Raw genomic sequence first — 21,089 nt, 5'->3', positions numbered from 1 at the left:
CTAAAAATAAGATTCCGCAATATTTTGGACACCACTCTCCTCCGTCGTCCAAACACCCTGCTGGTCATGAAGACCCACAATACGATTCTGAGCTCTCCGTTGCTTCGTTTGAGCATGAAAGTACCCGGTATTATGATCCCTAAGTTTCATCCACCGGCTTCTACTTTTCTGATACCAATACACTTCCTCATCCCTGTACGCCTCCCGCAATTTCCAAGTGAGTTCCGCAAGTTCATCCACCGTAGTGGCATCATTTTCCTGTGCTGCCGCTAATTTAGCTTTTAGATCCTCAATTGTCTCTCTCCCATAAGGTACTTGTGCCTTTCTCCAACGAGAGATCGCCCTCCGACATGTGGTAATCTTATCTATCAAAGTGGGAGTAGCAGACTTATTTGTGTCCCACCCGTCAGCTATTACATCATAAAAACCTTCTTTATCAAGCCAACGTCTATCAAAACGAAAACCGCTTCGCCCCCTATGTACCTTATCTTCAATAACCGCAATTATGGGTTTGTGATCCGATGCAATCATTGTTAAGTATTCGGTAAAAGAATCCTTAAACATATCATGCCATTCCTCATTGGCGAGGGCCCGATCTAACCGGCATCGTATTGGTTTCTTGTCGCGCCATCCGCGCCACGAAAGATTATCCCCAAGAGAAGGGAATTCTAGGAGACCGCAATGTCGAATCATGGTGTTAAAAGGTACAAATGAAGAAGCATGTCGCAATTTGCCACCTCTCTTCTCATGATTTCCTTTTAGTTCATTAAAATCTCCAATTAAAAACCAAGGGGAATCCCTGTTTAAACCAATCCGTGTTAACCGTTCCCAAACCAGCTCCCGGTTCTTGGGAACCGGATCACCATAAACAAAAGTAAGATAAATTAATTTCCCTTTGTACAGTAACTCAACATCAATTAGTCTGTTTGAAGAAGATAAAATTGAAACATTATTAATTTTATTTTTATTATTATTATAAAAAAGTGCAAGACCTCCACTACAACCAATGGGTTCAACCGTTTTTAAATCAGAAAAACCAAAATGACCAACAAAAGGTTCTAAAACAGAAAAAGATTGCCTTGTCTCAGAAAGAAACAAAAACTCTGGCTTGTGCTTCCCCCACAAATCCCTGAGATAGCCAATAGTTGCTTTATTCCCTAACCCTTGACAATTCCAGCTTAAAATCCTCATTTATGATTCTGTGGTTTTGGTGGCTTATGCCCACCCCCTGCTCCCTTCTCCGCTTCCGGGTTCTTCGGGTTAGGCCCCTCACTGCCTGAATCGTTAGACTTAGGTGCAGGCCGCTTCTTTGGTGTTGCACGCAAGTAAACGTTAAGCTTCTTTGAAGCAGTTCCTTTGAATAGGAATATACATTCTAATTGTATATTCATATATGTGCTGTTAAAAAGGAATGAGACAATAACCCTTATCATTATAAATAAACTTAGTACCCAAAAAAAATATAATATATTTAAAATAAGTGATTATTATACAAAATTGTTATAGTTACTCGATAAACCATAAATATAAATTTGATTTTCAAAATACACAAAAATATATATTGCCATAAATTGTAACATTTTATAAATATTTTATTTACCACGTTCACATATTTCACGAGTGAAATGTATTCTTACACGAATACGTTGATTTTAGAATTTCATTAATTCATAATGGTTTTTTGGCAATAATCCGTCATTTATAGAAAATGTTAACAAACTGACTAACTCAAAAGATTTAAATAGCCNTTGTGCCCACCCCCTGCTCCCTTCTCCGCTTCCGGGTTCTTCGGGTTAGGCCCCTCACTGCCTGAATCGTTAGACTTAGGTGCAGGCCGCTTCTTTGGTGTTGCACGCAAGTAAACGTTGAGCTTCTTTGAAGCAGTTCCTTTGAGAGCCAATCCTTTTTGCTTACGCCCTTTATCCCCCACCGTAGTTGAGGACGAAGAGGTTTCAGAGGGCACCGAGGTAATCTTCCCCGCCTTCAGCCAAATCGTCTCCTAAAATATCTGAATCCGCACCTGGGCCATCAAATGGGGGGTTGGAACCTTCCCCAATCAGACCACCCGCCTTCAGAACTGGAGAATCCGATGTTTCACTAGCTACCGGAGCAACCACCTGATCCATAAGACCAGAAGAAGCAGTCCCCATGGCAGGATTGATCTTGTGACCCAAATCCATCCCCACATCAACGTGCAGCAAAGGTTCACCCTCCTTTGTACCGAGACCCGGGAACGCAGAAACCTCCGAAGCAATTGGCAATGGTGCCTGTTCGGAATCTCCAGTCCCACCCTGTAGGCCCGTCGACCCTGCAGTAACCGCTCCACCATGTTCAGCCTGCAAGACCGGATTCTGATGCACAGCCACATCCACACTAGACTCTTGAAACAGCGGTCTCCGAACCCTCTTCGGTGCCTGAGGGCGAACACCAATTTCTTGAGCTAATTGGTTCTGCTCAGGTACAATATTTTGTACAATATTTTGTTAACGTCATATATTTAATTAATCTAAGCAGTTTGCAAGGTCATATATATATATATTGATATAATGAATAAGAAAGTACGGATAAGAGTTCAAAACTTGACATTGGCTTTAAAGTCAAAAACTTCTTTTAGCTAGCTATTCGAGCAAAGCAACGATTTCTAAAATAATCCAACAGAGAGTATTTATAATATTTTAGGATCACTATTACAAAAATTTTTTTTTCAAGAATATTAATATTAATTAGTTAGGGATTTAAGTTTTTTTTTTATTAATAGTATATATTTACTACAGACTTTATTATATGTTTTAATTTGTAATAAAACTAGCTACTGACTTATATATATATATATATATAGATATATTCTATTCTAAAGTGTTCTTGATGGTTTTGGTCTAAAAATGGCTTAGATTACTAGAAACGAGTGAGAGAAGAGTTGCCGTTAGAGTTATTGCGGAGAGGATAAAAAAACAGTGAGACTATTTATTTGACAAAAGTCATAGAACGTGCAATTAAACGCTGATCAATGTTATTGTGAACGTTTGTATTGTGTACAAATGTAGTAAATAGCAATGCTGCCAATTTGTGTACGTCCACAATGTATATATTAAATGTAAAGTTTGGATACTTCCAAATTTTATTAACTTCAATGAAAACGTAATTTTGAGTGATGGACGTGACAAGCAGTATAGTACTGATATTAGTAAATGTGTCGCTACGGGCGACAAATATTAATGCGCATAGATGACTAACAGCCAGATCCTTAAACAATCAAATTGTTTATCTAACGCTCGCATGTTTTCGTAAGTATGGGAATGACTAAATGATAAATGCACACATGACACATCTAACAACGTCAAGAGACTTGTCGACTATATTGGTTTGTTTTAATGTTATTGTCGTCTCATTGTTTAAGATAAATCCACATCAATACATCATTCATGTACACATGTAAATTTAATTGAACATTAAAAATATGATTAAACATTACTTTATTATTTGATAAGTGTAATAAGTCGTTTCAAATATTTGAAAAGAATTATCATTAAAATAAAAATAAATACTAACTAAAAATATAAAATATAAAAGGAAAAGATCAGTTTCGATTAGAAAATGATAATACCAGCAAAAATAAAAATGATATAATCATCCATCAAGTCACCTATTACCAAGTCATGACCAGTTTGAAAATCTGTTAAAAAGGAAAAGATCAATTTCAAATCATGGGCAAATGTACTTTCTTATGTCTCCCCTTTTCCTTTTAAGTGTTAAAACAATGTTTAATTTGAACAGAAATATTTGAAAGCAAATTAGGCTATTGTATGATATTATTTTACAAATTTTAAGGTTTTATTAGAAGTAAAGAGTGAAAAAAGTTCGTAATCGGGTGAGCACAACCAAGGAGGGTGGAGGTCCTACTATTCAGATGTGGTTTGCAGCAAGACTTAACTAGGATTGCTATTTAAATTTATGTCTCAAAACATTAAAACAAGCTTTGTAACAAGTTTATTTTTTCTTTGAATATAATTTAACATTATGTAGTCAATATATAAAAGCTAGTAACGTCGCAGAGACACTTAGTTAGAAGCCAATGATCCCATACCAAACAAAACAGCAACTTAACTTTCCGGACCTTAACATGACTACATGGAAAATACAGCAAGTGTTTCGAAACACCAGAACAGCAGCACCAATCAAATTATTACTATATTTTTCTGCTATATATTTATTATAAACGTCTTCCTACATGGAAAAAGACGACCTTTTTCATTCAAAAACTATATAATCGATTGAATCGAACAAAGTTTTCAAAACGTAATTTGTGATCACTTAATATATAGAGTTTATAGTCCGATGTAATAATTTTGGTTATGAAAATTAATTACTAAAAAAAAGTTAAGCAGTTACTAAATGAGTAATGAATAGTATAGTCCTACGTTAGAAAAGGTAAAAGCGTCATCAGGTGATCTTCTTTATCTTCCAATTCCTTTCCCTATTTCCCAGGTTTCCCTTAATCCTTTTCCTTTAATTTGTTTCCCCCATTCGATTTTTGTTTGAATTTACTACTAGTAGTACTTAAAAGAAAAACATACTTTACTATATAAGCAAAAAAAATTTGTCAAAATGAAATCATTTCCAAGTGAAAATGTTATTCATGCTACAACCAAAAAAATAATACTAATAGATCTAAGCCTTAGAAATAAAATCGTGTCTGTACATATTTGAGCGTGTACCTTCGAAGAAAGAACAAAATTTATTTGAGAGGTGTAGGAATTTTGTTGCCACCACCAATAACCAAAATCAGAAAAAAAGAATTTTAATTTCAAAATTACAACTCTGGAAAACTTTTTGTCTCCTCCATAATTTGCAACAAAAAACATTTAGGCTGGCCCGTATAAACTTGCCGAATCTACACTTTAGATTACATGCATTACACAAGTAGCAACGATGGGTTCATCATGTTTTGATTTAAAATAAAACTTTTGAACTTTGTTTTTTCTATTTGTTCGGTACTAGTACTTCGAATCTCGATAGCGTTAGAACTTAGAACAGCTGCATTTTTGATCAAAAAAAAAAAAAAAAAAAAAAAAAAAAAAAAAAAAAAAAAAAAAAAAAAAAANCTGGTCAAGACTCGGGCCAAACTATATTATTATCTTACATTTCAAACCAGAATTCCTCAGTTTAGAAAGGCGCCACAATTTGCCGAAGAAAATCTTGATTCACATGTCTGCAACGGACCAGAGATAAGCCTCTATTTCTGTTGCTTTCTTCTCATTGGTCTTCTGAATCATTCGCTTCTCAGTTCCTGATACCATTACACCATACAAAAATAACAGATGAGACAACTAATCTTCTAATGGAATGTTTGAATGTGAATAATGAAAACAAAGCTATCAGAGGAACTTACCGTTACTACGGTCGACCCCATCCCAGTGTCTACCCGGTTTAATTCCATACCGGTTTGTAGCAGCTTCTAGTCCTCTCGTCAACCAACTGTGTTTAGGCACAGCTTGTGGTATAATGAACCCAGATTCTTTCATCTTCTCATCGTCTCCTAGATCCACAAGAGTTGTCTCATGCCGCTTTTTCTGCCATATACAAAATTGGTAATACATTAGGATGATACTTTCTATGACAAGGCAATCTTGGTTACTCATAATCATATAGGTATGTAGTAAGCAGAAGTATTATCAATACCTTGACCAAATGAGCCATTGGATCTCCCCATCTAACTCTTTCCTTCATCATTTGATCAAGCTCGGGATCATCCCTGAAACGACAGATAAAAAACCGTTTAGATAAACAACCAAGTACACAACAGCTCAACCTCGAACTCAAGAAGAAGAACCAATAAAATACCTTGTCCGAGCAAATGGCTTCTCCTTCTCAAGCTCAAGTTCCTGTAGTCTAGCTTCAGCTTCACGCTTCTGAGCTAAACCTTTGCCCCATTCCAGTTTTATCTCCTACAAGAATTAGGCAATTACATTGGTAACTCTATTTGTCTCGGATTTAGATTACAATATATGTTTTCAGGAGTAACGAACAAACAGTACCTTTGGCTTCTCAATTACTTTTTTTTGCTTGGATTTAAGATATTCCTCCTTTGTTATACGCTTCCCTGCAAAATCAGGAAGCATCAGGGAGTTAGGCATGAGATTATGGATTTACGCTACAGCTTATAATGACTAAAGATCTATAGTCCACCTGTGATCTTGTCACGGAACACTGCTTCTGCATTTTGACCAGTTAGCTCGGAATCCATATTTTTAAACCTGCACAGGAGTATAATTTGTCAGAAAAATAGCAGCCTAAACTGTGCAGTCAAGAATCTCAAATCATCGTTACTGAAGACTGGTCTCTCTATGAATTCCCTATTACAAGACACAGAAAGACAAAATCTTAGCAACTTAGGAAGAAGTAGGCAACATCAAACTTCAGAAAACAGGAAACCACTCTTGCCCGATACTATTGAAACAACCCTGATGCCTATCACTTAAACACAGTGTAAAAAATCTTATTCTACTTTCTGATAATTACCTCAATTGTTCATCCTCCTTTTTCTTTCGATATTCACTTCCAATGTCTTTGCCACTAATCAATCCGGTCTTTCGTTGCTCCTTAGCTGTTTGAGGAGGTGGTGATTCTCTGCGTGGTCTCCGTGGAGGAGAGCTATCAATATTGGAATTCCTGGACAGATTATCAGAAGAACGTCGAGAATCCGCAGTTTTTCTTTGAGGAGAAAGATCTGAGTCTCGAGAAGCCTTATTCCTGCGGGGAGGAGATAAATCAGCATTTGCGGCAATAGATTTTGCAGGCCTTCTACCCGGCTCAGGTGATGGAGAATGATATCGTCTTCTTCGTGGAGGAGAAAGGTCATTGCTCTCCTTTTTTACATCTGCGACAGGTGAACCATGTAAATCCCTTTTCCTGCGAGGCGGAGATAAATCATCATCCAACTCAACAGAATCAGAACGCCTTCTACTAGATCCACGTGATGGAGAATGAACCTGTCTCCTGCGAGGAGGAGATAGATCTTCACTCATATTTTTGGGCATTTTGTCGTCAGGTTCAGGAGAAGGCGAGTCATTCCTAGCTTTTCTTTTGCGAGGTGGTGACGTATCAGAATCATGTTTTCTGTTAGGCTCAGGTGAAGGCGTATTGTGACGTTTTCTCCGACGTGGTGGTGAAATATCTGTTTCAGCTCTATCCGCAGTCGCGCGTCTAGGCTCAGGCTCAGGAGAGGGCGAGTCATAACGAGTTCTTGGTCTACGTGGAGGAGAAATATCAGATGTTGTGTCTTCACGGCTTGGAGGTAATGCCACCCACCCACTCCCATCCTCAGCAATGGCATTATGAGCACGCCTTGCCTTAATTTCCTCCAACCTCCTCATTCTCTTAACTTCAATGTCTTCATCAACCACAGGTTTTTCCTCTTCACGGAACAAAACAAACATGTCAGTTTAAATTGTTATTAGATCATAGAAGTGAAAGCATTGCAGGAAACAAGAAACCGTAAAAAGAAAAATTTACCTGCTGAATCATTTTCGCTTTCATCCTCTTCAGGATCAACCTGCTTCTGCCAAACAGGATCTTCATCCACAACTAAAACACCTTTAGCTTCAGGTTTAGCTGGCTTCTTCTTCTGCTTCTTCTTCTTCTTCTTCTTCTTTTCTACAACATCACTACATTCATACTTCTTCAAGTAATCTTTTAAAGATTTGCCTCCTGCTCTTGCAGCAGCCATCTTTGAAATTATTTGAAGCCTAATTACCAATGAGAAACACAGAAAACTTCAGTCAAACATAACATCTAGATAAACATATATATATATATATATATATTCAATTCAGAAACCAGAGGCCCAAGCAGGAATCGAAAATTTGACAGATGAATAAACAATGCCAACCTTTCATCATCTTTAGAAAAACAAATTAAACCAAATCGGAAACAACAATTAGTTGCAACACTCGAATAAGCATCAATCAATCAAGCCCTAGGTTATCATGATCTAGCACAACAACATGAGACTGAATCGAGAAACAACAAAACAATGCTAATCGTCATCAAGTTTCATAAATTCACAAATCGAGAAGCTAAACTAAACCGTTGCATCTACTCAGAAGCGATTCCAAATAACCAAGAAAGGGACACGAAGAAGGCACACATACACATACATAGAATCGTACAATTACCAACCTGATCGGAAAACTAACGACGGGGATGACGGAAAAAGTATCGGAAGAACCAAACGCGAAAGGTTGAAGATAGATGATAGGATAACTCGGGGGAGAGATCTTTTAGGGCTTTGGATCCCAAAATCCCCTGGAGACGAAGTTATGGCGGAAATTGAAATTCGAAGCAATTAATAGGGATGATTTTGTAATTTCCACAAATAAGGAGCTAAACAGGGGCATTTTAGTCTTTGAGTAAAATTGCTGAGTTCGGTCGGTCTTTAAAAAGCCCTTTTCTGTCTCTGTAACTAAACCACAAAACTCAGAACCAATTAGGGTTTTATTCTTCTTCTTCCGTCACTCTTTTTTATATTCAGTCCGCCGCCACTTTTTTTGTTCCACTTTAAAAGCGCTCCATCGAGTTAATGGCGGTATCGTACAATGCATTAGCTCAGTCTTTATATACGAGAAGTAGCTGCTTCATCCCGATCAAATATACTAAGCAGAGAAGCAGATCCAGTGTCGTGTTCGCGTCTAATGATAATAAAAACATTGCTCTTCAAGCTAAGGTAAACTAGTGAATAAATAATTTTCTGTATATTCTGAACTTTATGATCTGTAATGGAATCGTGCTAAGCTTAAATTATATCTAGAACTAGTTGGATTAGAGGTTGGATTGAACATTGAACCAGACATTGTCAGGTGCTTACTGTTTGACATATGAGTAACTACTGTTACATGTCGGGTAGATAAAATAGAGAGAAAAGAAAATCTTTTTTGATGGTTTCCAGTTTTTTAGGTTTGGATATTCTCTTTTAAGATGCTCATCGTTTGCTTAGTTGTCTGCATTTGGTGATGACTCGAGCTACATCTGTTCTATCACATTTTATTAAAAAGCACTGAGAAAGTAGTTTAGTTCGATGGACTTATGTTAAGTTTAGAGAACAGTTCAGTTTGTTATTACGATTGGTCTTTGTGTTAATGTTTCTTGTATAATGTAAAGTTGGGATCTTTTGTTGCCAGAGATGGTCAGGTTCCTACCTTTTGACATGTGGGTTTGGACTGTTACATCTCTGGTAAAGAAAAGAGAGAGAATGAAAGGCTTTTTGATGGTTTCCATCTTTTGGTCGGGATTTCTCTTTCAAGGTGCTCATCGTTTGCTTGGTCATCTTTGTTCCGTGATGATTTGAGCTACATCTGTTCATCACATTTGATATCTGTACAAGGAAAACGTCTTGTTTTTGGGGTCTCACGTTTAGGAGTAATGCTGCATTGATCTGTTAATGAACTTTATATTCATGTGCTTACTTTTAATTTGTTGTTGTTTTTTGTTAGTCTATTTGTATTATATCCTGTATCGTTGAGATTTGGCCAGAGATGGTCAGGTTCCTACTCTTTGACAAGTGAGTTGGAACTGTTACATCTCTGGTAAAGAAAACAGAGAGAAGGAAGGGCTTTTTGATGGTTTCCATCTTTTTGTCTGAAATTCTCTCTGAAGGTGTTCATCGTTTGCTTGGTCGTCTAAATCTGTGATGGCGTGGGCTACATCTGTCCTCCACAACTGAATAAATAATAATCTCCATTGAGACATTTCTCTTTTAGCTTCCCATTCTAGTCCGATAATGCATTTACTGTTCATCATATTAGAAATTAACATTTATATTTCTGTATTGTTAAATGTTGCAATTGTGATCTTTCTATTACTGTCTCAACAAGCATCGTGTGTGCTGTTGTTCTAGTCCCTGGTATTTATCATGGTTTCTGTTGTTTTCTTGGGTTAGGTAGATAACTTGTTGGACAGCATTAAATGGGATGACAAAGGATTAGCTGTGGCAATAGCACAAAATGTTGACACGGGAGCTGTACTAATGCAAGGCTTTGTTAATAGGGAGGCCCTATCCACAACCATCAGTTCTCGGAAAGCTACATTCTTTAGTCGATCAAGATCAACCTTATGGACCAAGGGAGAGACATCCAATAACTTCATCAATATACGCGACGTGTATATTGATTGCGATCGAGATTCGGTATGTTTGCATTGACCACAGTTACGAATCAATAGCGTTATTCTTCATAAACTCATTGGTTTATATTTTCTCAGATTATTTACCTTGGAACGCCTGATGGACCTACCTGTCACACAGGAGAAGAGACTTGCTACTACACATCTGTTTTCGATCAGTTAAACAATGATGAGGTTTGTCTCTGTGGAGTTTTGTTTATTTACCTTTTCATGTGACAAGAGATTAATAGAAATCTGAATGAAATCAACAACTTCCTGACTGCATCACAGGCTTCAGGAAACAAGCTAGCTTTAACAACATTGTATTCGCTAGAATCAATCATTTCCAAGCGGAAAGAAGAATCAACAGTTCCTCAAGAAGGTAAACCGTCATGGACTCGACGGTTATTGACTGATGACGCTCTGCTTTGCTCAAAGATCAGGTATTTTGTCGGTTATCTGCTATTGAATATGAGCTGTAGATCCTTGTGAATCTTATTGGGATCTTTGTCTCAGGGAAGAAGCTGATGAGTTATGCAGAACACTGGAGGATAATGAGGAAGTTTCAAGAACACCATCGGAGATGGCTGATGTGTTATACCACGCAATGGTGCTTCTATCTAAAAGGGATGTGAAGATGGAAGATGTTTTTGCAGTTCTTAGGAAACGCTTCTCTCAATCTGGAATCGAGGAGAAGCAAAACCGTACAAAGTGACTGTTTCTTTTCGATTGACCGTTTACATGTATTTGCTAGAATTTTTTAAGCTACACTGGTCATTGTGAAATTTTGTATTGTATGATTAGATATTTTTTTGTTATAAAAGAAATAAATGGTTCGTTTACTCATTTAACTACTGAATCTGGCAACATATTACTATGTGGGTTTCACTTTATGTCATAGAGAAACACTATGATTACCAGTTTTGAAACTGCCATAGAGAAACACTAGGATTAACATTCAATGTCCAACATGATAACCAGTTTTAAAACTTTGATACAGTGGACGAAAACCATAGCTTTTTCTGGCAAACCAGAATCTTCTCGCTTTTGACTGCATACTCAGACTCCTCTCTCCTGCAACTCCACCTCATCCCCTTGGCTAATGTTGTGATTGCATCCATGAAATAACTCGATTCTCGGATTATAACATATCCACTCGGTCGCAAGATCCTGTCCATCTCTAGCAAAACATACTTCGTCTCACACCTGTTCACATTATTACCATATGGTTCAAGAAACACTTCAATACCAAATAGCCAAATCGTAACAACTCAAACTTAAACCATACCAGATTGAACAATATTAAATTTTGTGCATAGGAGCATCAATCAAAAACTCTGTGCCTTCATATTCAAAAACAAGAGCACTAGCTTCCGTTTCATAACATCCTCAAGATATTAGAACTGTGGTCTTGTTAGACAGAACAAATTGCTAACCAGGTAGGATAGACTCATATACACTTAACCGTCACTTGCAAAACTGTGGTCTTGCAAACAATACAAGTAAAACTGTGGTCTTAGCAGTTCTATTTTCAAGTTGCAAAACTGTGGTAAGTTAAACCAGAGTTTTGCCACCTCTTGGACAAAGAACTATTTCTAAGAATATCATCTGTCCGAAGCCGCAACAAGAGCATCTGACATAATAGTGTCAGGTAACTTGCTTATCCAATCCTCTTCTATTCTTGCACTACAATTTTTGCATTCATCCGCATAATGCTTCTCTTTCGAAAAGCTCTTCCTCCATTACATCCATTCGTAAAATTGAACAGAATATTTCACAGAAACAAGGTTCCATTATATTACTCAATTAGTTTACTTGTCTGCATCAATTATGGACATTTAACATTCAATGTCTATTGCATAAAAACCCTAATATAGTTAGTTTGATCAAACTCAAATTTAACACTCAGAAAGAAAAAAAAAGTAGAAGAAGCCAAAGACTATGTTAGAAACTTGAGAGAAAAATACATTCATACAATTGGCAAAACATACAATTCAAAGGATGATACAAAAATTCATAACAAACCCTAAATATATCTAAATCGGCCACAAGAAGTTAAACTCATAATCTAACTTCGCATCAGAGGAGGAAACACCATGGGAATGGGAAGATCAAAGTTGTTACTTGTTAGAAACGACCCTTGTGCCCCAAGTGAAGCCGAACTCGTCGATGGGTCAAAGCTAGAAACAGAGTCAGGGAGTTGATAGAAGCTACCGTTGTCATGGTTATAGAGAAAGACTGAAACTTTGCCCTGATGTTGTTGACTCAATGATAGGTCTTGCTCTGTTCCGCTCATCAATGATGGATCTGGTGTGAAGAAGCCGGCGGAAGAGTTCTGATCGGGTTTCGTCTGGTTCTGTAACACCCGAAGAAGCTGATCTTGTAACACCGGTAGAGAACTCTCTAACGAAGCCTCCATCTCGAAAAGTTTCTCAGAGAATCTCTTGTCATTGATATCTAAAGATGTCATCTTGTCTTTGAGGCCGGTCTTCTTATTAAGAAACTGAGAAAGGTTTGTGCTTTTCTTGCGTCTCTCGCTATCGTTGAGTTTGCTGTATCTCTCTGCCATGTTTCGAACCTTGGATTGATCTTCCGGCCATGTCCCGACGAGTTCTCCGTCACGGTTGTAGTATATAACACAGACTTCGACATCACAAAGGATGGAAAGCTCGGATGCTTTCTTATACATGGTCTGTTCTCTCGACGCAAGATTTGTTGTCTTAGGTTGTTTCTTGAAACTTTTTGTGTTTCTCACGGACAACAATCTCCTTGTCTTTTCCTTCGTCAACATTGTAGAAGAAGCTTTGTTTACAGAGAGAGAGAAAAAAGAACGAAGCTTTTAGTTTTTGACAAAGAGAGAATAAAAACACTCTTTGAGAATTAGGTAGGGTAAAACAAACACGGTTCAGGTTATTATATAGAATTCGATTTCTAAATATTTACTTAATTATAATTTCAATAGAATTAGATTTCCATATTTGACGTTTAATTTCCTTTTTGTTTTTCTGAAGGGTATCTTCTCTTCATTAAATGATGATATGATATGATACGCATTTATTAATCTAACCGTTGTAATTGTGATTTTCCTTTTCTCGTTTGTTTCCACTTTACTATATCAATCTAAACCGCGTTGTAGTATATATATATATATATATATATATATATATCAGTGACTTCTATATATAATTAATCACAGAAAACAAAACAAACCCTAAATCGCTCTCCATCATTAGCTCTCTCGATCGTCATCTCACATTCATCAGCGACGAAACTCTTCTCTCTCTCTCTCTTTGTGTTCAAATTTCACTAACGCTTCTGTCTTTGCAGGGCTTTATTTGATTGATTAATAATCTCTTTTGTCTATCAGCGACGAAACTAAACTCTTCTCTCTGTGTTGGAATTGACTAACGCTTCTTTCTTTGTAGGCTTTATTTGGTTAATCTCTCATCGACAAAACTCAACTCTTGTCTCTGTGTTCGAATTCACTAACGGTTCTATCTTTACAGGCTTTATTTGATTAGTCTCTCATCGACGAAAACTCTTCTCTCTTTGTGTTCTAACTTCTAATTGACTAACGCTTCTTTCTCTGCAGGCTTTATTTGGTTATCTCTCATCGAAACTCTTCTCTTTGTGTTCGAATTGACTAACGCTTCTCTGTCTTTGCAGGCTTTATTTGATTAGTCTCTAATTTCGTTTCTTTTGAGGTAATGACGGATATGAAAGGGTGGTGTACAACGCAAGAGCACTTCCTCCCCAGGAAGCGATCGAAGGACAATTATGATAGGTTTATACCAAATAGGGCTGCGATGGACTTTGACTACGCTCATTATGCTCTAACTCAAGGAAGAAAAGTTAAGGATGAAGTAACTTCACCATCAAGAAAAGCCTACATAGAAGGATTAGCTGAGACCATGAATATGAATAGAACCCGGATACTCGCTTTCAGAAACAAACCTCAAGCTCTGCTTTCTACTAGTAGTCACTCTGATTCTTCTGATCCTCACCAACAACCTAGGTCCGTAAAGCCTCGTAGAAACATTCGTCAGACTTGTGAGAAAACCGTGGACCTACCTGACTTAGCCGATGACTTCTACCTTAACTTGTTGGACTGGAGCAGTGCTAATGTTCTAGCCGTGGCTTTGGGACACACTGTTTACTTGCGGAATGCATCCACTGATCTTACATATGAGCTTGTGACCGTTGATGAAGAGGAGGGACCTGTCACAAGCGTTAACTGGACGCAAGATGGTAAATATCTTGCAGTTGGTCTTCACAACTCTGTAGTGCAGCTGTGGGATTCTTCTGATGGTAGACTGATAAGAACATTGAAAGGTGGTCACCAGTCAAGAGTAGGATCATTGGCATGGAACGAACACATTCTAACAACTGGAGGAATGGACGGACGGGTCATCAACAATGATGTGCGGATCAGATCACCCGTTGTGGCTACTTACGTGGATCACACTGAAGAGGTTTGTGGTCTCAAGTGGTCAGGATCAGGACAGCAACTAGCAAGTGGTGGGAACGACAACTTGGTACACGTATGGGATCGTTCCTTGGCCTCCTCCTCCTCCAACTCAACTAGGCAATGGCTGCATAGGTTTGAGCAACATAGAGCTGCTGTGAAAGCTCTTGCGTGGTGCCCTTTCCAATCGAGTTTGCTTGCAACTGGTGGTGGTGGCAGAGATCAGACGATTAAGTTCTGGAATACACTCACTGGGGCTTGCTTGAATTCAGTTGACACCGGCTCTCAAGTTTGTTCACTGTTATGGAGCAAAACCGAAAGAGAATTGCTTAGCTCACATGGGTATACACAGAATCAGCTTACACTTTGGAAGTACCCATCCATGGTGAAAATGGCTGAACTCACTGGTCATACATCAAGAGTTCTTTATATGGCACAGAGTCCTGATGGGTGTACCGTGGCTTCAGCAGCAGCAGACGAGACTCTCAAGATTTGGAATGTTTTTGGAGTACCAGGAACCGCCAAGAAAGCTGTTCCAAAAGTAGCTCCAGAGCCATTTTCTCATGTTACTCGTATTCGTTGAAACTGTGAAGACTCTTTTTGACACTTGACATCAAACAATGAGGCACTGATTCTGAGTATTAGTTAGTGTTGTTGTCAATTATTATAGGCAGTGTTATTAGATCTCCAACTGTAGCCTTAGTTTTGTCTTCTTTTTTTTTTTTGGACAATTCGCACAAAGTTTTGATGAAAATCTATATAAGAAAAGTAAACAAGATTTTAAGAACAGGTTTTAGTGTGTTGACATTTGGGACCTCTTCCACTCTTCGAGCTCTCTCTCACACTCTCTTATGCTCTGTTTCTATCCTCTGTTTTTTAACAGAAGAATGTTCCACTCTCTTGTGTTTGTTTTGTGTTCTTTGACAAAACACAAAACGTTTTAGAAAGAGACAAGAGAGAAACTTTAAAGACCAAAAGTTTTGAGTCCCTAAAAGTATTTTTGTGCTGGAGTTTTGAGGTAAGAACTAAGTAGTCACTAGTATAATTAAAAAATAATAATATCAATTTAAAGGACCAAAAAAAAGTAAGAGTAAATTGTTTATAGCTATATCTTGGGATTCAAAGGACCAGCTCCTTTTGTCTCTGTAAAACTGCCATAGAGAAACACTATGATTACCAGTTTTAAAACTTTTGATACAGTGGCCTCATCAAGAGGCTTGGTTAGACGAAAACCATAGCTTTTTCTGGCAAACCAGAATCTTCTCGCTTTTGACTGCATACTCAGTCTCCTCTCTCCTGCAACTCCACCTCATCCCCTTTGCTAATGTTGTGATTGCATCCATGAAATAACTCGATTCTCGGATTATAACATATCCATTCGGTCGCAAGNCGAGTTCTTTATATGGCACAGAGTCCTGATGGGTGTACCGTGGCTTCAGCAGCAGCAGACGAGACTCTCAAGATTTGGAATGTTTTTGGAGTACCAGGAACCGCCAAGAAAGCTGTTCCAAAAGTAGCTCCAGAGCCATTTTCTCATGTTACTCGTATTCGTTGAAACTGTGAAGACTCTTTTTGACACTTGACATCAAACAATGAGGCACTGATTCTGAGTATTAGTTAGTGTTGTTGTCAATTATTATAGGCAGTGTTATTAGATCTCCAACTGTAGCCTTAGTTTTGTCTTCTTTTTTTTTTTTGGACAATTCGCACAAAGTTTTGATGAAAATCTATATAAGAAAAGTAAACAAGATTTTAAGAACAGGTTTTAGTGTGTTGACATTTGGGACCTCTTCCACTCTTCGAGCTCTCTCTCACACTCTCTTATGCTCTGTTTCTATCCTCTGTTTTTTAACAGAAGAATGTTCCACTCTCTTGTGTTTGTTTTGTGTTCTTTGACAAAACACAAAACGTTTTAGAAAGAGACAAGAGAGAAACTTTAAAGACCAAAAGTTTTGAGTCCCTAAAAGTATTTTTGTGCTGGAGTTTTGAGGTAAGAACTAAGTAGTCACTAGTATAATTAAAAAATAATAATATCAATTTAAAGGACCAAAAAAAAGTAAGAGTAAATTGTTTATAGCTATATCTTGGGATTCAAAGGACCAGCTCCTTTTGTCTCTGTAAAACTGCCATAGAGAAACACTATGATTACCAGTTTTAAAACTTTTGATACAGTGGCCTCATCAAGAGGCTTGGTTAGACGAAAACCATAGCTTTTTCTGGCAAACCAGAATCTTCTCGCTTTTGACTGCATACTCAGTCTCCTCTCTCCTGCAACTCCACCTCATCCCCTTTGCTAATGTTGTGATTGCATCCATGAAATAACTCGATTCTCGGATTATAACATATCCATTCGGTCGCAAGATCCTGTCCATCTCTAGCAAAACGTACTTCATCTCACACCTGTTCACAATATAGTTCAAGAAACACTTCAATACCAAAAAAGCCAAATCGTAACAACTCAAACTTAAACACCATACCAAATTGAACAATAGTAAATTTTTGTACCTGTGACTCTCTAAGGTAAAAAGGCTGTCAAGGTGAAGAAGATCATATGTTCTTGGATATGTCGAGAAAGCTTCGCACCTGCAAATTTGGTAACAGGTTAATATCACAAAGACCAAATAACGAAAACAGAGTGTTTCTTGAAAAAAATGAAAACTTACCAGTCGTGGTAAGTTCCGATGAGACCGCGATCAAAGACAACAGGCAGTGAGTTTGCGCTGTACGAGGAGACAACATTCATGACCCAAACAGGATCCTCGATGAGAGCTGCAGCAAAACCTCCATAAACAGTGTTCATATCCATAACATTTCTTATCTTGTCTGTCCCAAGACCTGGTAATATTTTCTTGTAATGCTTAACTCTGTTCTTCCATTTACCATCATCGTGTTTCAAACCACTCGCGCTCCCTCCGTGTACATCACCGATTCTCTCAGGCGCGACGTTTAACCTCTCAGGCCATTTTGGGATTGACCCGAGACCCGAGTTCTTGACTTTAGAGGTCGGAGCAACCACGCAGGGACGGAGGGGAGTGTACCAAGCAGAGTCAGGTTCTATGCTGTCGTCACATTTTGGAGGGTAAGCTTCCATGTTCTTTGCGATTTTGTCGTAGCAAGATTTGTCTGAAAGCTTCTGCCACACGGCTATGTCGTCTTTTTGGGCGTACTTCTTGAAACACATGGAGGTTAGAAGTGTCTGAAGCTTGTTGTAGTCAGATTTCTGTTCTTCCATGGTTGTGTTCCATCCACGCCATCGTCTGTTATAGTTCACAGGTGGACCAGAAAGAATCCAGAAACCTCCTGGTCGAACTATACGATGAATCTCAAGCAAATAGATTCCACCTGCATGATCAGAGATCACATTTTTAATGAGTTGAGATAAATGGAATATACACCAATCACAAGAACTCAAATGCATTAGTAGATATCACTATGGAGTAGTCAATACATTTCTTATAGTTTTTGAGCTACTTACAAAATTCAGTCCAGGGAATAAGACACCTTGAGCAATGAGCCATATCAAATGCATTTGAAGGGAAAGGGAGACGTTGCGTAGAGATAATGCCGAGGATCGCAGGAATCCCACGTTCAAGAGCAAACTGAACCTGAGCTTCATGGTTATCTCTTGGAGCAAGAGAGAGTGATAGAATCCCACGGTCCAAAAGATCACCTCCCCAGCTAGCAACCTGCATAAGAAGAAACCACGTAAAATTATAACTCGAACCGATTAGAGAGTAAATTATAAACAAGTTCGAGTAGTTGGAAGAGAGACTAACCCCACAGCCAGTATCAATGGCAGTCCTGACTGTTCCATCTTTCATTCCAGGAATCAGATCTTGCATCAAATCAACATAGTGACTAACTCCACGAGGAAACATGGTACCACCACCGGGGAAATGGAACTTGTCTCCTTCTTTCTGAAGCCAATGCTGGTTTGATTTTTGCTTATTGATCCAATCATAAGGCACGTTTCTATACCAACACTGTTCTCGGCTCTTAGGCCATCTTATAGGTGGTTTATACCCGTCTGGTGGTGGGATTAAACACTCGCTTTTTTCATAAACCGCAGGACAATGACGCTCCAAGAAACTTAAGCGATGAGTACCGTATTTTTTCCATCTCTGAGAGAACAAGAAACACAAACAATAGTTCAATTATATGCAACTAGAAGTGTATATACATAAGTTGAGAGTGGAACTAATGTTACCTTTGGATCGGTGCAAGGGGTGTAATCTTGGAACTCTGATCCACATTCAGGGAAAGAAACGGATTTGATTTGAATAGGAGAAACCGTAGGTTCCTTAGGGGAAGCTACAGCCTTTGTAGTGATGGTTCTTGAGACATCTTTGACTTCGATCTTGTGTCTCTCAGAGCAAAATATACCACCAAGATAGAAGGAGAAACCGCAAAATGCGATAAACAGAATCGTTAGTGACAAGATCCTAGAAGAACCCTTTTCCTGTTGTGAAGATTGCTTCCCGCTCTTCATTACTTCAGTTACACCAAAAGATGTATCCAAACCCCACCTGCAGAGTCAAAACCAAGTATATATAATCAGATCATAACAAAATTGCCAAAACACTCAGCAGATCAACTGAAGAACAGAAACATGACTTGGTTAAGGAAGTGGAAGCCTAACTGGAAGACTTAAACGGGCTGGATCAGAAACTAAAGTTTGGATCTTTGATCAAATACAATAAACAAGATTTAAGATTTAGAACAAATGGATCTGAAATTAGACACTTTCCAACACAGTGTAAGTTCTGTTTCATGTACATGATTTATTATGGGTCCCCAAAAGTAAAGGCCATCCCCTTAAAGCATCCCACTACTAGCTATGTCAAAAAAAAAGTTGAAAATTTTGAAGACATCAGACGCAACTACTCATTTGTTTTAACGCTAAAAATATAAGTCTAAGTCTCAACATCAACAAAATTATGGATTTTTATCATTTCTCCCAAAGATCGAAACTTTGCAGCAAAAGAAATTCCAGTTTGAGAAAATTTAAGGGAAGAAAAAAAAGAAGTGAGTTCTGAAGAAAACTCATCGAAAGATCAGATCTTCAAATGATTCAGAAATGCCCATTAACAAAAACAAGTCTTACATAAACAGTGGTTACAGCTCTTAAGCTCTAAAGAAATGGATCTGACACACACAGAAAAGATAAAAAAACAAAAACAGAGGAAACTTAGATTTAACTTACAGTGTTTTTTGGTTTGGTCTTTGGGAGGAAGAGAAGAACAAGAGTTGAAATTTCTGGGAATAATCTGTGGGAGATAAAGAGTTGAAGTAGGTAAGAGATAAGAAGTTAAGAGAGTCCTAAGATGAAGGGAGAGAAGAAGAGATCTCCGTAGATCTCTCTAACACACACTCTCAAGTCTGTGTTTTTAGTTTTTTGGACAACAAGTGATTGATACTTATCAGACAGATAGAGAAAGGTTTTATTATATATAAAAAATAAAAATATCTTTCTTTCTTCCTCTGTTGAATCTCTCTCATTCGCGTTCCTTCGTTCCCATTCTTCTTTCTCCTCTCTCTCTCTCTCTCTCTCTCACTAGATTTTTCGATTTCTTTATAAGTATTATTTTTTCTGATTTTTTTAATCTATTTTGGTATATTTTTGCTACAGAGATAAAAAAGTGTTTCCCTTTATTGTAATTTAGACAAATTGTTAAATCTCTTTCATCTCTACTTTTTCTGTTTCTCACTTTCCCATTCGGTATGTGAGACGATATTGATGAAGGGATATGAAAGTTGTTGTCACAGTAGCGACTACTACAACAAATGAACAAAGTTTGTTTAAAGCGTGACCGGAAAAACAAAAAGTATATAACATTTCAGTTCATCTCCAATGGGTTTACTAAAAAACACCATTTTGGTGTAAGTTTTGGGTCAAAAACTCTCCAGTGGTCAAATTTTGGTGTGATGCTATCTACAGCCATAACCGTTATTCACTTGTTGTTTTAGTAATTAATTGATAAATTAAATAATAGGAGTATAAAATAGTTTAAAAGTTATAATTTAATAATAATATGTAATTTTACTATATAATATTAATATATTAATGTAATTATGTAGTAATAAGTATTAACTAATAATATTTTTAAAATTTTTTAACATAATAATCAATATTAAATTTTTATATGTTATTTCGTGACATGTCATAATTTTTTTGTCTTTTTATTTTAATTAATATAAAAATTTATTTTATTTATAAAAATTATCAACATTAATACAAAAATTGATTAAATTGATTATAAATCCAATGTATTGGAAACACAAAATTTTAAATTTAAACGCTAACAAACATAAAAACTATTAAAAATATAGAAAAGTAAAGAATATAGTAAATTAGTAATAGATATTCATCTTTTAGTGTTGATACTAAAGAAAACAAAATTGTGGTGTTAAAATTACAATAAAAATGGTGTATAGCGATGAAGATGTCAAAAAAAAAAAAAAAAAAACA

The 21,089-nt window shown here is 37.3% G+C and overlaps 6 protein-coding genes and 1 long non-coding RNA gene across 10 annotated transcripts; 2 read left to right on the top strand and 5 right to left on the bottom strand.

The window, feature by feature from the left end:
- Positions 1-693, bottom strand: LOC104759601. Its single transcript, XM_010482512.1, has one exon. The coding sequence runs from the start codon at positions 691-693 to the stop codon at positions 1-3; it is 693 nt and encodes a 230-aa protein (XP_010480814.1).
- Positions 5,103-8,327, bottom strand: LOC104757555 (BUD13 homolog). The gene is made up of 9 exons (XM_010480307.2): positions 8,179-8,327; positions 7,513-7,745; positions 6,520-7,414; positions 6,187-6,254; positions 6,036-6,100; positions 5,842-5,945; positions 5,680-5,752; positions 5,390-5,570; positions 5,103-5,287 (listed from the first exon to the last, which is right to left on the bottom strand). Exons 2-9 carry the CDS (start codon positions 7,724-7,726, stop codon positions 5,202-5,204), a joined length of 1,686 nt encoding a protein of 561 aa, XP_010478609.1. The 5' UTR covers positions 7,727-7,745; positions 8,179-8,327; the 3' UTR covers positions 5,103-5,201.
- LOC104757554 (histidine biosynthesis bifunctional protein hisIE, chloroplastic) lies at positions 8,464-11,001 on the top strand. Of its 2 annotated transcripts, none has more exons than XM_010480306.1 (5): positions 8,464-8,722; positions 9,935-10,180; positions 10,255-10,350; positions 10,447-10,598; positions 10,672-11,001. In XM_010480306.1, exons 1-5 carry the CDS (start codon positions 8,579-8,581, stop codon positions 10,868-10,870), a joined length of 837 nt encoding a protein of 278 aa, XP_010478608.1. In that variant the 5' UTR covers positions 8,464-8,578; the 3' UTR covers positions 10,871-11,001. The 2 variants fall into 2 exon arrangements, with proteins under 2 accessions (XP_010478608.1, XP_019095227.1); XM_019239682.1 differs by having other exon boundaries at positions 8,638-8,722; positions 9,939-10,180.
- Positions 11,070-11,571, bottom strand: LOC104757553. Its single transcript, XR_762448.1, has 2 exons — positions 11,444-11,571; positions 11,070-11,361 (listed from the first exon to the last, which is right to left on the bottom strand). It is a non-coding gene; the product is annotated as an uncharacterized LOC104757553 (long non-coding RNA).
- Positions 11,970-12,976, bottom strand: LOC104759600 (agamous-like MADS-box protein AGL53). The gene has a single exon (XM_010482511.2). It carries the CDS (start codon positions 12,944-12,946, stop codon positions 12,224-12,226), a length of 723 nt encoding a protein of 240 aa, XP_010480813.1. The 5' UTR covers positions 12,947-12,976; the 3' UTR covers positions 11,970-12,223.
- LOC104757551 (cell division cycle 20.1, cofactor of APC complex-like) lies at positions 13,844-15,203 on the top strand. The gene has a single exon (XM_010480303.2). The coding sequence runs from the start codon at positions 13,863-13,865 to the stop codon at positions 15,201-15,203; it is 1,341 nt and encodes a 446-aa protein (XP_010478605.2). The 5' UTR covers positions 13,844-13,862.
- Positions 15,663-20,156, bottom strand: LOC104757552 (probable methyltransferase PMT20). Of its 3 annotated transcripts, XM_019239646.1 has the most exons (8): positions 19,824-20,156; positions 18,828-19,146; positions 18,397-18,741; positions 18,096-18,306; positions 17,284-17,962; positions 17,126-17,203; positions 16,963-17,020; positions 15,663-15,990 (listed from the first exon to the last, which is right to left on the bottom strand). In XM_019239646.1, exons 2-8 carry the CDS (start codon positions 19,107-19,109, stop codon positions 15,829-15,831), a joined length of 1,815 nt encoding a protein of 604 aa, XP_019095191.1. In that variant the 5' UTR covers positions 19,110-19,146; positions 19,824-20,156; the 3' UTR covers positions 15,663-15,828. The 3 variants fall into 3 exon arrangements, with proteins under 3 accessions (XP_019095191.1, XP_010478606.1, XP_010478607.1); XM_010480304.2 differs by lacking the exon at positions 15,663-15,990 and having other exon boundaries at positions 16,635-17,020; positions 19,824-20,155; XM_010480305.1 differs by lacking the exons at positions 15,663-15,990; positions 19,824-20,156 and adding an exon at positions 19,260-19,362 and having other exon boundaries at positions 16,635-17,020.

The sequence above is a fragment of the Camelina sativa genome, chromosome 17 (assembly GCF_000633955.1).
Source record: "Camelina sativa cultivar DH55 chromosome 17, Cs, whole genome shotgun sequence".
NCBI lineage: Eukaryota > Viridiplantae > Streptophyta > Magnoliopsida > Brassicales > Brassicaceae > Camelina > Camelina sativa.
This window is presented reverse-complemented; position numbering and strand designations above follow the sequence as displayed.

Coding starts and splice junctions, on each gene's coding strand:
- LOC104759601 (XM_010482512.1), bottom strand. CDS start 693: ATGATTCGACATTGCGGTCTCCTAGAATTCCCTTCTCTTGGGGATAAT.
- LOC104757555 (XM_010480307.2), bottom strand. CDS start 7,726: ATGGCTGCTGCAAGAGCAGGAGGCAAATCTTTAAAAGATTACTTGAAG. Junction 7,415..7,512: donor AAGCGAAAATGATTCAGCAG/GTAAATTTTTCT, acceptor TGTTCCGTGAAG/AGGAAAAACCTGTGGTTGAT. Junction 6,255..6,519: donor AAGGAGGATGAACAATTGAG/GTAATTATCAGA, acceptor ACTCCTGTGCAG/GTTTAAAAATATGGATTCCG.
- LOC104757554 (XM_010480306.1), top strand. CDS start 8,579: ATGGCGGTATCGTACAATGCATTAGCTCAGTCTTTATATACGAGAAGT. Junction 8,723..9,934: donor ACATTGCTCTTCAAGCTAAG/GTAAACTAGTGA, acceptor TTCTTGGGTTAG/GTAGATAACTTGTTGGACAG. Junction 10,599..10,671: donor CTGCTTTGCTCAAAGATCAG/GTATTTTGTCGG, acceptor TCTTTGTCTCAG/GGAAGAAGCTGATGAGTTAT.
- LOC104759600 (XM_010482511.2), bottom strand. CDS start 12,946: ATGTTGACGAAGGAAAAGACAAGGAGATTGTTGTCCGTGAGAAACACA.
- LOC104757551 (XM_010480303.2), top strand. CDS start 13,863: ATGACGGATATGAAAGGGTGGTGTACAACGCAAGAGCACTTCCTCCCC.
- LOC104757552 (XM_019239646.1), bottom strand. CDS start 19,109: ATGAAGAGCGGGAAGCAATCTTCACAACAGGAAAAGGGTTCTTCTAGG. Junction 18,307..18,396: donor CCATTGATACTGGCTGTGGG/GTTAGTCTCTCT, acceptor CTTCTTATGCAG/GTTGCTAGCTGGGGAGGTGA. Junction 17,963..18,095: donor TATTCCCTGGACTGAATTTT/GTAAGTAGCTCA, acceptor CTGATCATGCAG/GTGGAATCTATTTGCTTGAG.